Source organism: Uloborus diversus, unplaced genomic scaffold (assembly GCF_026930045.1).
Source record: "Uloborus diversus isolate 005 unplaced genomic scaffold, Udiv.v.3.1 scaffold_1394, whole genome shotgun sequence".
In the NCBI taxonomy this organism is placed as follows: Eukaryota; Metazoa; Arthropoda; class Arachnida; order Araneae; family Uloboridae; genus Uloborus; species Uloborus diversus.
This window is the reverse complement of record NW_026558092.1, coordinates 1-15,943: the sequence shown is the minus strand read 5'-3', so window position 1 is coordinate 15,943 and position 15,943 is coordinate 1. Positions and strand designations below refer to the sequence as shown.

The 15,943-nt window shown below is 36.3% G+C and overlaps 2 protein-coding genes across 2 annotated transcripts; both read left to right on the top strand.

Annotated features, from left to right (window-relative positions):
* The first annotated feature begins 3,543 nt into the window (after positions 1-3,543).
* LOC129232770 (uncharacterized) lies at positions 3,544-5,043 on the top strand. The gene is made up of 5 exons (XM_054866873.1): positions 3,544-3,588; positions 3,672-3,704; positions 3,988-4,068; positions 4,161-4,226; positions 4,300-5,043. Exons 1-5 carry the CDS (start codon positions 3,544-3,546, stop codon positions 5,041-5,043), a joined length of 969 nt encoding a protein of 322 aa, XP_054722848.1.
* Positions 5,044-5,392: 349 nt separating this feature from the next.
* On the top strand, positions 5,393-7,976 carry LOC129232771 (uncharacterized). The gene is made up of 5 exons (XM_054866874.1): positions 5,393-5,397; positions 6,387-6,467; positions 6,560-6,818; positions 7,327-7,623; positions 7,728-7,976. The coding sequence occupies exons 1-5, from the start codon at positions 5,393-5,395 to the stop codon at positions 7,974-7,976; spliced, it is 891 nt and encodes a 296-aa protein (XP_054722849.1).
* The last annotated feature ends 7,967 nt before the right edge of the window (positions 7,977-15,943 follow it).

The window sequence follows — 15,943 nt, the reverse complement described above, 5'->3', positions numbered from 1 at the left end:
AAAAATCGAAACAGAAAATTTTTAAATGAACCGATTAGGGAATTCGAGAGAAATAACTCAGCTACAAATGGAAAAAAAATAAGCGCTAGCCAAGCAAGGCAAAGAAGTATCATCTTCTTTCGATAATAATTTGTAATGTCATATTGAATTTTCTAGCATTAATTGTTGTTCTTGTCAGGCCACAATTATTATTTAGTTTTATCAAGAATTGATAAATATCGAATTCAACATCATGGAAATAGCTGCTTAGAACTCCGAACTACGTAGTTTGCATTAATCTTTGACGTTTAGTAATGCTTCTTGAATTCTCATTTCTTTCTACGTGGGCCAGAATATCCACAAGACTTTGAAAATTAATTTAAAAAGAATAAAGCGAAAAAAATCATACGTACGAACAAAAATCACAACACTTTTAGCATTTTCTTCGTTACCATGTGCGTTTGTTTTAGTTTTCAATTCCGCCATTAGACAGTGACTTCAGTGCCCCCTATAGTTCGTTGGAGTTGCGAATTGAGAATAGATAAAACGTAGAGAGAGAGAGAGAGTGAAGCCTTCATTTCTTGAAAGCAACGATTTTAGGTCCCGAAATATATTTTAAAGTAAAGTACTGGTAAAGTAAAGTTCACGCAAAACGTGTGTTCTGTCATCGTAAGTAGTAAGTAGGCCACTATAGGGGCAGAAGGAGGAAAACAACTCAACATTCCTGAGGGGGCGTGGTCCTCCGCCATCTTGGATTTTTTCTTGTAGTCTTGTACGGGGGTATTTTTAGGATGATGTCACTGATTTTCTTGAAGTCTGTTACGAGGTTATTTTTCGGATGACGTGATTAATTTCTTGAAGTCTTTTACGAGGCTATTTTTCGGATGACGTCACTGTTTTTCTTGAAGCCTTTTACGAGGGTATGATGACGTCATCTATGACGTCACGCTTCAACGACGCCATCTTGTAGTACGTCATAGAACATGTTGTTTCCTGTCTTAATTTTAATTACGTAATTAAAGTAAATACTAACTTATGCAAATTTTTTATTTTTTAATTGTTTGATTAATTTGTTTTCTTTAAATGGGTAATTAGCCTAATTAAATTTATTGAAATTATTCTGAAATAGGGGTAATATTCTAAAATGCTCTCCCTGGGATTTGAACCTAGGACCTTTCGCTCCGAACGCGGATATGCTAACCACTAGACCGGTGAAGGCAGTTACTTGGGAAGGATAATAAAACTTTAAATGGATAACATTCAGTAGTGGCGCCATCTATCGGAGACTAGGGCCATGACAGAAAGCTTAACTGAAAGTGTGAACTTAATTGAGTAGATTTGCTGGTGGCGCCATCTAGTGATAATGAATGATAAAACTGCTTAATTGCGAATCTATTTTTTAAGAGTTGTTTTCGAAGGAACAAAAAAGGAATGTGGAAAATATTTTGGAAAATAATTTAAATAAAGATGGTTGTCGATGGATAAACGATGGTGACGCCATCTATCGGACTTTTTTATGACCTTATATTTTCATTTTACTTTATTTATTTATTTATTTATTTTGGTAGAAAAAAAAAGGTTTCTGGTGGGAATTGAACCTGGGATCTTTGGGTTGCAAAAAGGAACCATAGATGATTGGCGCGCGCTTTACCAATCATGCTATGGCGACTTCATGATGTTTAAGTTAGTTATGAAAGACTTGGGGGAAACAAAGTTTAGTGACGTCAGGGTGTCGTTCCTACACGTTCCAACATGTTTTATGTCGAACAAAAGATTTTGCTACTTCAGCATCAGTTATATACGTCATCAATTACGTCACAGAAAACTTGACCAATCAGAGATCATTTCAGCAAACATATAAGATCTCCTGCTCATTCGAGACTTCAGTTTGCTTCGCACGGTGTTTGGATTAGGACCTATAACTCTTTCAAGATGAACTCCAATAACAACCAGAAAAGAAAATGTGAAGAGCCGCAGAGAACAGCTAAATCTTCAAAAAATGAAGAAACTGGGATACCTTTTATGGAGAAAAACATACCGAAAGGGATGTTTCCCATTGGAGAGGATGTTTTCGTGTATGCAGCTACTTACATGTCAACTGTTAGTCTTCATGTAAGGAAGTTTCAAAAATACGGGGAGAAGTTTTACCCTACGACCGAAGGCATAACTCTACGCGCCTGGTGGATTCCGCACCTTCTTGGAAGGAAAACTTTGCCTCAAACAAACCGGGAACTGCAAACATTATTTGAACATGAACTGACCATCGAGAGCTCTGATTTTGCGAATTTTAAGTTCACCCGTTTAGCACAAACAGAGAAATCGAACACCCGATCCCTAACACTGTCTGCAGAGCAGTGGGATGAAATGATCCGCCAATACAATCCTATCTCCAATGTTCTTCTAGACCACCAGTTTGCAGCAATGGACTTCTTTTCGGCTTATAGTTCGATCGCGGACACACCTTTAGCCAAGAACCTTCTACCTGAATCTCTAGATAGCGGTTTAGGTACCCAGTACCTTTTCAACGTGTTGGAATTCATCATATGCAGCATCATGAAAGAAAAAGGTCTCAAGCAGCCCAAAATATTGGCTGAGGAATTGTGGGGAAATCGTATTGAGGATTTCAATTCGGTAGCCTTTACAATTGAAATAGAGGATATCGCAGAATCATTTCGAGAGAAGCTATGGGAAGAACAGCCCTTCCTGAACATGAAGCCTGCAATGTACCTTACCGAACTGTTTTTAAAACAAGCTCAATTAAATAAAATATTAAGATTAGCCCGAGAGAAACTGTGCCCAGCGGATGCATTCGAATTTTTTGAATAATTGCTTCAACTGTAATTTGTATTTATGTACAGAAAATGATTGTATGTAAATATTTAGTTTCCAAATAAAATGTCATTGCTCAGAATAAGTTTGTGTTTTCATTGCCTTACAATATTTTTACAAAAGCATATAATGGATATTTAAACAATATATATATACTTTTAGAGGAAAAAAAGTCTAAGTTCAAGTACTTCAATTCGAACAATGTTTGTGAAAGGAAAAAACAATCTAAAACATTAGTATTACAATTCATAAAAAAAAAAAAGGTATAAATGTGTTTTAAAAAAAAGTAACTCTAATTTTTTTGTTTCGTTCTTTTTCGAACATATTTAAAGTATTTATAAGAGTGAAAAACTAATGCAATGATATTGCTCTATTTCAAGTGGCTCCAAGATTTGCACAAACATGTAAAGCAAATGACTCAACATATTTCCCCTTCGTCTAAGGTTGCCCAAAGTTGTTCATGTCATGAACACGCAGGCAATGAGTCCAGACAAGAGTGAACAGGATTTAAATCCATGTGCACTATGACTGTTAGAGGGCGCTACAACTGTTTGTTTCTTGCTGACGTCATGTCGTTCCCGTTAATGGGATTGGCGAGTTCCATGTTGACGACATCACATACGTCATAGGTTAGACCACATAAATACCAATTCCTTCAGTTGGTTATCTCAGTTTCAGAATTTTTTGAGCAACAGTTTGTTGGCATTTTTTCTTGCCCTCTGTCGAGTATTCAACATGCCTATTGGAAATAAGAGAACACTGGATGAAGCTTCTAGCAATGTAAGTAAATTTGTCTTATTCATTTTATTTTAGCTTTAAAGATATTCAGGCGAGTTCATTAATTTTTATTTTCTCTTTTACAGTATGCTGAAGAACTAAGGGATTCTGACGACGACGTAAGTATTTTAAAATTTTCTTCTAATTGTCTATGCATTTCTTTTTATAAATAGCTTTAGCTTTAGAATTTATTTTTGAGTTAATTTCCATATGTACTTGTCTTTTTCGTAGAGTTTGTTTATTTTAAAACTCTTTTCTATTTTTACAGTTGATAGGAGAGCCGACTCAAGAATTTTACGAAATTGATGACAACGATGTAAGGAGTTATACTTATTTAAACTTTATTATTATTATTTTTAACACATAGCGGATTTCATGAATGTTACGATATTTTTATTTTAGGTTATTGGAGAAGACACCCAGTCTTTTGCTGAAGCATCAGAAGTGTTTAAGGTGAATAACCAAAATGGCTCGGGTTTTGAGGTAACTCTTTTTTTTATGATTATTATGAAGTTAGTTTTACTGTATTGAGCAATCCGCGTTTTTTATGACTCTCTTTTTTTCAATCCTTATAGAATACCCCAGGTCCTTCTCATGCTGAACCCGAATTTGATGAAAGAGAAATAGATGACGCTCAAGATGTAAGTAAACTATTAACAAAATTAATTGTGGAATTTTGACAATTTGAGTAACACGTTTTTCTTTTTTATATAGATGGAAGCTGCATTGCAAATGGAATTGATTCAAGGGCGTTGGATCGAAAAATATAAGGCGAGTCAGAAAACTTTCAGAGCTAAGGTAGATCTGGAGAAGTTGCCCGAGGAACTTCGCGGTAAGCCGTTGGTCGCAGCAATTAGTTCCGTTCGAGAACTATTCAGAATGATAATTCGTCGTGCTAGTGAAGATTTGAGGCCGACGGATCTGATTCGTATTTATATTCAAGCTGACGGTTTAGACAAGCCCATTTCAACACGACTGATGCCTGTATCAGATCTCACATTGGAAACAGTCATGGCTGCAATTCTCAAAGTGTTGCAATCGAAGGACGAGATTGCTTTGGATTCCGGTTTTTCAGCTGACGTGGTCACTATTCGTCGAGACGTGGGAGCAGGTCGACGGAGAATGTTAAACCCGGACGTGGATTGTCTTAATAAAAGGTCCGTCATTACAATCCCGACTGACAGTGAAGGACTCTGTTGTGCAATGGCCATTGTCTGTGCATTAGCTCACCTGGACAATGACCGCACGGCTATCGAATCGTTTAAAAAACGAAATCGCCTGACTCTGTTGAACCGGGCTAAGGAGTTACATGCTGCATCCGGTGTACCTTTAGGTCCCTGTACGTACGCGGAAATAGCAGAGTTTGAGAAACATTTAGGGGTACAAATTGCAGTGATATCAACAGAAGAAATGAACAAGGTATATTTTTATTCATTCATGCTGACATTTCCGTATTGATATCTATTTTATTAGTGCTATTTATTTTCATATATTTCCTTTTTTTAGGTTTCGTACAAAGGTCCAAATCGGGGCAAGCGAATAAACTTGTATCTACATAAGGAGCATTTTAACGTCATCAAAAATCTAAGAGGATTTTATGGCTCCCACTTCTATTGCGAGTCCTGCGATAAGCCTTATCAAAATGCTCATGCTCATCGTTGCCCAGATAGTTGCCACATTTGCTTAAGGAAGCAGTGCACGCTTGGGGAACCCATAAGGTGTCTGGACTGCGAGCGGTTATGTCGCTCTACAGCTTGTTTCGAGGCTCATAAGGCTACTAGTGGAAATCAAGAGCTATCCTTGTGTGATGTGGTAAGTCCCTCTAAAGACTTTTTTTCGTACCTAGTTTCAGTTACCATATTTTGAAGGCCCAACAGTGTTTATTTTGATTTATTTATTTATTCTTTTTAGATGTATCAGTGTAGAAAATGCTGTAAGGTTATTTTGCGGCGAGAATGTGCAAAGGATAAGCATGTATGCGGAACCACCAAATGTCCTAGTTGTGATAACTACGTCATAGCTAGTGAACACCGGTGTTACTTACGCACCATAGAACCAAAGCCTTCCTCCGAAAAGCTCATTTTCTTTGATTTTGAGACAGACCAGTCTTCGGGGGAGCATAAAGTCAACTTTGCTGTCGCTCAGTACGCAGGTGGTGAAGAAATGATATTTAAAGGTTACAGTGCCTGCCAAGATTTTTGTGCATGGTTATATTCACCAGAGCATAAGGGGTATACAGCTATTGCTCATAACATGAAAGGGTAAGTATAATCTTTCACAAGTAAATGTTTCTCTTTCTTATTTTTCCACATCGGTAAATTAATTATTTTTTTTTATTTTTTAGATTCGATGGGCAGTTTGTGTTAAGCTGGCTATTAGAACAAGGTTTGACACCAGATGTAATTCCATGTGGATCAAAAGTGATGTCCATTACTCTCAAGTGTCTCAACTTGCGGGTCATTGACTCGTTCAACTTTTTACCAATGGCTCTATCGAAGCTTCCGTCGTGCTTCGGAATGACAGAGCAGAAGAAGGGGTTCTTTCCGCATCTTTTCAACGTGCGTGAATATCAAAATTACGTAGGAAGAATGCCCGAGCAAAAATTTTACAGCCCCGATACTATGTCAACTTCTGTCCGGGAGTCGTTTCTTTCCTGGTACAGTGAGCATGCAGAAGAAGAGTTTAATTTTCAAGAAGAGATCCTGGCCTACTGTCGGTACGCAATCTTTAAAATATAATTAAATATTTCCCCTTTTTATTGTATTTTCTTTTGTCTAATACTATTTTTATTATGTTTTTAGTTCTGATGTAAATATACTACGTCGCTGTTGTTTAGAGTTCCGAAAGCAGTTTTTGGAGGTTGCAAAGGTGGATCCGTTTTGGTACGTATGTTTTGTTTTTCTAAATATATTTACACTTTTTAATTTTCGAGATTTGTTTTTAGTTTTTTAACTTTGATACATTTTTTCTTTAGCTACATTACTATTGCATCGGCATGCATGGCAGTGTATCGATCATCACATATCAAGCCCAATGCTATAGCCATGGTTCCATTACGAGGCTACATAAATTCTACCAATTATAGTGCTGATGCAATTAGATGGTTAGACTATGTGGCAACCATGGAAGGCATTTGTATAGCTCATGCTCTAAACGGATTGGGAGAGAAGAAATTGAGCGGTATTTCAGTAGATGGTTACTGCGAAAGTTTGAAGACAGTCTACCAATATCATGTAAGTTTTTCTTTTTTTTTTCAGAAAATTATGTATTAAAAAAAATATATAGTAATTTTTATTTTCACATCCGTTTTTCCCTCATATATAATTTCTCTTTCTAGGGCTGTTTTTTCCATGGGTGCCCATCTTGTTATGACACCAGTGTGACAAATCCACTCTCTGGAGTTTCTATGAGCAGTTTGTATGAGAAAACTCAAAGAACTACAGCCAAACTAAAATCCATGGGATTCAAAGTAGTGGAAAAGTGGGAACATGAATTTAAAAACGAAGTGAAGATAAATGAAGAATTACAGTCTTTTATCAAATGCCACAATGTGCAAGATCGCTTAAAACCTCGTGATGCTTTTTTTGGAGGCCGTACGAATGCTATTCGATTGTATTACGAAGGGATAGTAAAATACGTAGATTTTACTTCTCTCTATCCATGGGTAAGTTTCTTAAGCTGTTAACTTATATATTTTTCTCCCTCCACTTCTTTCTAATCATTGTTTTTTAAACTTTTCAGGTGAATAAGTACTGTCGTTACCCAGTGGGTCATCCTATTATTATAACGGAAAACTTTGACGATCCTTGCAAATACTTTGGAATAATAAAATGCAAAGTTTTAGCACCAAGAGGATTGTTTTTGCCAATACTTCCGTACAGATGCAAGGATAAATTAATGTTTCCCTTGTGCCGATCCTGTACTGAACACATGAGCCAAGAAAACTGTACTCATCAAGGCGAAGACCGAGCATTGATAGGTACCTGGTGTACAGAAGAACTGAAGCTGGCAATAAAAAAAGGATACAAAGTCATGGACGTAAGTTTGTGTTTTTATGTTTGTTGGTTTTTTAATAAAGAAAAAATAGCAAGAGTACTGTTTCGAGCAAATAGGCTAACATGTTTCTTTTTTTTCCACTTTAGATTTACGAAGTTTATCACTTTGAATCTTCGACAGACTCCTTATTTAAATCATATATTGATCTCTTTCTCAAGATAAAACAGGAAAGCAGTGGCTGGCCTGTAGAGTGCGTGACTGATAAAGAGAAAGAACAATATATTCGCCAGTATGCAGAGAAAGAAGGAGTACATTTAGATATTTCGTCTGTGATGATAAACCCTGGTCGACGACAAGTAGCAAAATTAGCATTGAACAGCTTTTGGGGGAGGTAAGCAATTTTTTTTTTTTTCAATTGTAATAAGCACACATCTAAATGAACATAGATTTTAATGCAATGCTCTTTTCTTTACAGGTGGGGAATGAATATGAATAAACCGAAATTAGAGTACGTCCATACAGTGGAACATTTCAACAAACTTTTTTTGGATTCCACAAAAGACGTAAGAGTTGATCTTTTTTCCCTTCTCTTTAAATTTTTCTTTATTGATTGTTCTTAACGTGAGTTAATGAATACCTCATTTTTCTGTTTGTTACAGGTACAAGACGTCTATTTTCCTGCACCAGAAATTGCGCCGATACAGTATAAAATGGTGGAAGAATTCGTAACGGAAGACATTTCCACCAACATTTTTATAGCTATTTTTACAACAGCTTGGGCCAGACTCAAACTTTATGAAGAAATGGATAAGTTGGGGGAGTCTGTGTTGTACCATGACACAGACTCCATAATTTATGCGAGTAATGGCTTAAATGACCCCCCATTGGGGAATTTTCTCGGTGACTTCACTGATGAATTGAATGGGGACAAAATTATAACCTTCGTCTCAGGTATTTATTTTATTCTTTATCTTATGACTCTTTTTTCGTAATTGCTCCATTTTTAAAGACTATTTTTTCCTAATTAAATATTCTTTGCTATCTTTCAGGAGGACCCAAGAATTACGCATATGAGACGGCTTCTGGAAATACATATTGCAAAATAAGAGGTTTTACTCTTAATTTTAAAAATTCTTTGATTTTAAATTTTCATAGCTTAAAAGCGATTATCAGTGAGCTAGATTACACTTCAAAAATTGAAACTTATGACGAGAGAAAAATCACAAGAGATCCAAAAAGAAGGAGAGTGATAAACAAGCCGGAGAGTAAATTGTACAGAATTGTGTACGACAAAAGAGTTATAAAAGAGAACTTTTTGACACTCCCCTACGGCTTCTAGAAAAATAGAGCGGATTCTAACTCCCAGAAGCAAGAGAAAAAAAAAACGGCCCTTTTCAGGGCCACCCAAATTAACATGAATTGGAATGCTTATATAGCAAAAAGTCTTTTATGAGACTATATAAAAAAAAAGGTTCTTTTCAGAGCCACGATAAAACAAAGGCCCTTTTCAGGGCCACACAGAAAAGAAGACCCTTTCTGGGCAAACTTTTATTTTTTCAGGACAACTGGATTCCTATTAAAGGTGGTATAATTTTCTCTTTTATTACAGGTATATAAAGCTTTGTATACGGGTGAGACAATCATTCAAAATGGAGTTCCCGTACTTGAAACATCCTTCCACTTGTATGATTTCAGGTCCCACTGGTTCTGGCAAAACCGTTTTCGTAAAGCGTCTAATCGAAGAAAACATGTTTAGGCCTCAACCTCAGAAGATTATTTACTGCTATGGAGTCTATCAGCCCTTGTTTAATAAAATGAAAAATATTGAATTTGTCGAAGGGTTACCCTCTCATTTAAATACTGTACGACACGTTATTATTGTGATTGATGATTTAATGTCTGAACTAGGAAACGATTCGCGGTTGACCAAACTTTTTACGAAAGGAAGTCACCATAGAAATATTAGTTGCATATTCATTGTTCAGAATATTTTTTATAAAAGTACGGAAATGCGAACAATTAACTTAAACTCGCACTATTTAATACTGTACAAAAACCCTAGAGATAAAAGTCAAATTACTCATCTTGCTCGCCAAATGTTTCCAGGCAAAGTTAAGGCTTTTCTAGAAATTTTTAGTGATGCTACAACCCCCGCGTACGGATACCTTTTTCTAGACTTTAGACCCGAAACTCATGACCGTTTACGCATGCGCACAGGAATTTTTCCGGGAGATATAAATTACGCGTACGAGCCTCGTTAACCATTTAGTGTGTAGGAACAGGAGGTGGAAACATGTCTGCTGTTGTCAGTCGATTTTGAAGGTTTTCAATTAGCTCCACATAGCTATATTATTAAGGAGCTTGCATTTTACTCTGTGAATCACCATTACCATGGTCGCTGGTCCTTCTTACCTCCTCGCCCTTGGGAAGAATTATCACACAAAAAACAGAAAAGTTATTCTTGGATAATCCGAAACCTACATGGATTGTCTTGGGAAAGCGGCGAGTTACCTTACAAAGCTCTACGTCACATTCTGACTATGTTGTTCGTTTCTTTTACTGACATATACGTTAAAGGTTTGGAGAAATGTAAATTTTTTGAAAAGTTATCTGGAAAAAAAGTATTGGATTTAAATGATGTTGGTTGCCCTAAATTTCATGAATTAGAAAGCAGTTATGTTTCTTGTCCTGTGCATCCCCCTTACTTTAAGCACTGTGCTTTGGCAAAAGCGGCTGCATATGCCAATTTTCTATAAATAAACAGTACACACCACCAAATACGTCATTTGAAAGCAGAATGTCATCTTTTGCGCAACAAAATTTAGAGCAGCTCCGGCTTTTAAAAAACAGCAAACTTCGTACTGCGCTGTTGAGAAAAGCTCCCAATAGTGTTATAAAAGCACTATGTGAGTGCTGTAAGAATTTATTATGCGGCAACATCCCATTCAGTAAACAACGTTTGAAAAGACTGAGACCATATAAAAGGACTCTGCGAGTGTTAGCGCAGCAGAAAGTTCCCTTGTTCAAGAAACGACGCATCCTCGTTCAAAAAGGAGACGGTTTCCTAAGTATTTTAATACCTGCAGCACTATCTGTTTTAACGTCTCTCATTCATGGATAATGCAAAGAAATACGTGTTGTTACCCGAGGATCAAACGCAACACTTTGCTACGGATCATTTATCTACACTGGACAAGGATATGAATGACATTTTACTTCGCCGCGACCTGGGTGACGAAGAAAAACGCGTGTTGTACTTGCAAATTTTGCAAAAATTCGTAAAATTTCCTTCTACAAAACCCTTGGAATCCGAAATGGTCGAAGAAAGAGGTCCTCCTGATATTCTGAAAGATATTCTGGAAACAGCACCAGAAAAAGGGAAAAAACACGCGCTGAAAATTTTAGAGTTTCTCAAGAACAACCAATCAACTGTTTCCTGGAATGATAAAAATGAGCTTCTGGTACAAGGTGAAACTATACCAAATTCAAATATTACAGATTTGGTCACTTTTTTACTGCGTTCTAGGAAAGCGAGACCCATTGGACATGAAGCATTTTTGAATGTATTAGAAGATGTAAATTTTCCTTCCGAGTTTATTCAGAACAAGTATTTGAAAAAAAGTGTTCCCAAGCCCATTGTTAAAAGACAGAAAACTATGTATGCCAAATCACCTGTAACCGAGCCCAATCTTAATCGACAGAAGAAAATGTATGCAAAACCATATGCCTGGAAAAATTATTTGTAACTTTTTTATTTTGTGTTAAATAAATATGAGTTGAAAATTAAAACTTTGTGTGGATTGTGTTACTATTTTTTATAATCATTTTTCAAAATAAAAGTGAAAAAAATTAAATTTACCTTAAGTCAAATGCAAAGAATTAAAAAAAAAAAAGTTTAATAGCAAAAAAAAAAGGAAAAAGAAAGACTACAAGGGAAAAAAAAAACTCGCAATAAAAAAAATTAAATAGAATAAACATTTATTTACAGAAAGAGGAAAAAAAAAATCCAGATATGTTATTGCTTTGCAAGAAAAAAAAAATATTGTGTGATGACAAAAAATTATACAGACAGTAAAACGAACTCAGAATTAAAAATAAAAAAGAACATTTTATTATTTCTTAAAAATCATATTTACACCGAAATTCTTTTTAACATATTGATACAATTAAAAATCACTGATTTTCTGAAATAAATTTTTCACAATGATATCCATACATAAACCTTGACATCTCTTTGTTAGATAGTAAATACAATATTGTCCACATACATTTGAAGTCAAACTTTGTAGAGGTACTTGATTCCATTTTACATGTTCATATTTCTTCACAAATCTTGTAATATGATGACCATAAGCTTGAGGAGACAAACCATAAGAGTCGAAAAAATTCAACAGTTTGAGGGTTTTCTATAAACATGGCAATCCAGTGAGTTCCTGGTTCAGTATGCTTATCAGTATTAACAACTATTGCAGCAGGAAACGATGTAATGCAAGGAATCTTATCACAAGGAAAAACTCCTACAAAATATCTCGACGCATAGCGATGCCGAAGCAATACTCTGCGAATATCCAAAGAATTCATCAGTTACCGAAATCGTACAAGATGTTTCTAGCTTTGTTGATTTCAATCAAATTTTCGAATTCGGCATACACCAATAAGGAAATGGTTTGAGGTAGAGGCACTTTAAATTTTAGTTCCAGTCTTAAATTACTGTGTCGAACGAGATTTAAATGAGCTCCATCGCAGAGGTCAGGGGACAGATCAAAATGAAATAAGCAGTATCCGTCGGGAAATTCTTCTCTTGACAAATAAAGTCCTCGATCTTCTGAAGTGCAAAATAAATTGTTAAATGCACGAATATAGTTTTTATTGGTAAAATCAGGCTGCAATGGATTATGAGGCATCGGTTGTCCGTCGATGTAAACTCCAATGAAAATAATATCATAGTGTTTTGAATTCAAATGGTGACTTTTTATAGCTTCCGTTAAAAGCATCGTTGTCCACACAGGCTACGACCAAGCGCTTTGGCATTTGTCCAGTAAAGATGTTGTCTTGCACAAAACTCATGTTTCCTCCAGGAATGGAATATACTTTACACAGAACTCTGTTAATAGGATACTTGGCTGTTGTCTTCTCCAAGCTTTTAGCATGCCCCAACACTACGCCAGGGCTGACTCGAACTTTGCGAACAAACATCGATGCTTGCTCGAGGACTACTTTAAAGTTACCATCTCCTAATAAGCAAAACTCTGGTTTGCTTCGTATAAGCTTGATTTTCATATCCACCATATTAAGCATGAGTCGATCTTGATGAAATATGTCAACATGCAGACGCCCTATCATATCCACTGTAGTACTCAGTTTAAACATATTTGCTCTTTTAATAAATCCTTCGTTAGGGGTCTTCTTTGCGTCAGTTAAATCATAGTTATTCATTTGACCTGCAGTATCCTTGAAAAACAATTCAGAAGACAACTGTGACGTTTTCGCTTCATATCCGTGGTTTAATAATTTTTCAATAATTGCTCTGTATGGATAAGTGTTGTTGCTCGAAGAGATTAATCTTTCATTCAAGCTAACATCCACCTGGGAAAACAAGGCATGTAAAAATAAATTGACTGGACCCACATTTTCTTTAGTTAATAGAGTTCCATTTCCGTTCACAATTTTAACTTTAACATATAGGAGATTCTGTGACAAGTCCAAATAATCGTCACCAGTCCCAGAAATGTTAAATTCTATTGGACTACCATCAGACGCATTCGCAACAGGGTGAAATTCTATCCACTGCCCTCTTTCGATAACTGTTTGGGTGGGTGGTAAAGTAAATAAATTAAGTTCAGATTTAGCACATTCAGGAGAATCTTTTAACAAATAAGCCATTCTGACTAAGAGTCAAAAATATCACGTCCTTTAACTTTCTTGACTTTGGCTCGAATGACTGGTTTGTAGGCTTTGCGCTTCCTTTTAAACCTTCCATGGCCAATCATCTCATCCGCCTTTTTAAGAGCTTTCTTAGCTAACAATTTTCCAACTTCTTTGCCTCTTGTTTTAGCTGAGTTTTCTAATTTCTCACCAGCTAATACATCGTTAGCAATCATGGCTCCAGTTCGTAAAGCTTCTTTTTCCGATTGTTTTAACTCCACTTCTCAGGAAAGGCAGTGCAGTGCGGAAAAGTTTGCGAAGAAACCACCAAGGCCGTGTCCTTTTTGCAGAGACAGTCCTTGATAAAAGGGCATACCGCTTCCGGTTTGTCCGACATAATAGTCTTCAAATTTTTTCGGACAGCAAGTGTAAGGAACAAGCATGATTCACGTTTTTTACACAAATGACGATGCACGTCAATGTCATGCAGTATTTATACAATTTGTTTCATGCGAAAATGCAGCACGATGTATGCCATGCCTCGTTCAAAAGGAACGAATTCGCCAGAGTGTAGACGTAAATCTATTTCAATCGTTTGAAAATGTTGTCGTATGACGGGTAAGTAGTGAGGTCTCGTATAATGAACATTAACCATTTCACCATCTCTTCCTTCTACTTTGATAATTTTTAACAGAGGAGCTTTGACATCACCCACGATTTGTGGCTCTACGAGATCGCAATACACATACATGACGGGAAAGGAAGCTGCTGGATCGGCTATAAAGGGACTCTGTGTCGTTCCATTATATTCTCCGGCATGAAAACCTAAAAGTTCTGCTATGCCTGTGTGAAGAATGACTTTACCACCTTCTTTTGTTTTGATTGTCACTCGTTTTGTTACAGGATGATAGTGAAATTCTAATTTATTTTTGAATGTCGTTAAAATCATAGCTTTCAAGAGATCTGGGACTGTTTCATAACAACCAGGAGGTATTCGCCGCCCTTGTACCACTCCATCGCCTAAATCAAATCCAAATAAATTATTGTCCGACCTGATGTTATACCACGAATGAGGATATATAATATCTGTTAAACCTACTTCCCATTCATGATGGCTCAAATGAATACTTGAGGAAGCTGTGTAATAAAATGAGAAGTTTTATTCTCAGGGAAGAAGCGACTAGAGCTGTCACTGATAAGCGTCACATAGAATGACATGTTTGCGACTGAATGAAAGAAGTAAGTACAGCACTGTTTTATATCCCTTTCACATCATTCACCCATGCATTGAATTTTTCAGGATAGCCTTGAAACTTAACAAAATATTCCGTCTTTCCTAATCGCCGTCTTGTTTTTAAGACCTTCTCAATGGGATAATATCCAGAATCTGTTATTTTCTGAAGCTCTTGTGAGTAAAACGTCCCCTCTAACACTTCGGCAGTGAGATCTTTTAGTTTATACACTACGGGATTTCTGGGCAATACTTTATGGATCGTAAATATTTCTCTCGTCCAATTCTGCTCATATCCTTTCTCAAATCGCAATTTTTCTTTACTTATTCTGACGGTATCTCCTACTTTAAGTGAGCTTTGAAGCCTTGGCGTGGTTTCAAGATCCCCGTAAAGATTTTTCCAAGCCTCATTTTGATTATTTACTGTCACGGAAGAAGGCTTCATTTTTATGCTTCGATGCCATGTATTATTGTAACTATACACCAGTTTATCAAGCACATCGATGTAGCGTTTGTATTCATTTCTGTAAAATACTTCCACATTTTTGTCTTAAGTGTGCGATTAAAACGTTCAACGACCGATGCTTTTGTTGAATTGTTTGTCGTAAAAAAATGTACATTTTTCTTTTTCAGAAGTTTTTGCACTTGATTATTTGTAAATTCTTTACCCGCATCTGTCTGCAATATTTCCGGTGTTCATTCCGAAAATATAATGTTGAAAGCAGATACGATTTCATCACTTTTCTTACTTTTTAGAGGTACAACCCATGCATATTTTGACAGAATATCCAAGCACGTAAGTAAATATTTATAGCCGTCATTTGTATCTGCTAGGGACTGCATGTCGACCAGATCAGATTGAAACTGCTCGTTTATGTTGCCTACGATGACTCGATTTCTCTGGAACTTGTGTCTGATAGGCTTGTGCAAAGTGTACGAGTCCTTGCTCTGCAACCATGTTTTTGATTTCCTTTGTCTTCACGCGTCCTTTTAAAGCACGATGTAAAGCATTCAAACCTCCAAAACTTCCTGGAACTTGAGGATCCCGATACAGAGGAGTCAGAACCTTGGCCATCACAGCAACGATTATGATCAATCCGTACGTTAAAGTTCATATCGATACAATGAGGTAAAAATGTTTGGGCACCTCTTTTTATACGACTGTTTTATAGCCATGCTAGAAACTCACAACGTTATCTGTGCTTTGTTACTTTAAAATTAATTGATTTATTCTTAACTTTCATCATTTATGCAAATATAATCCTT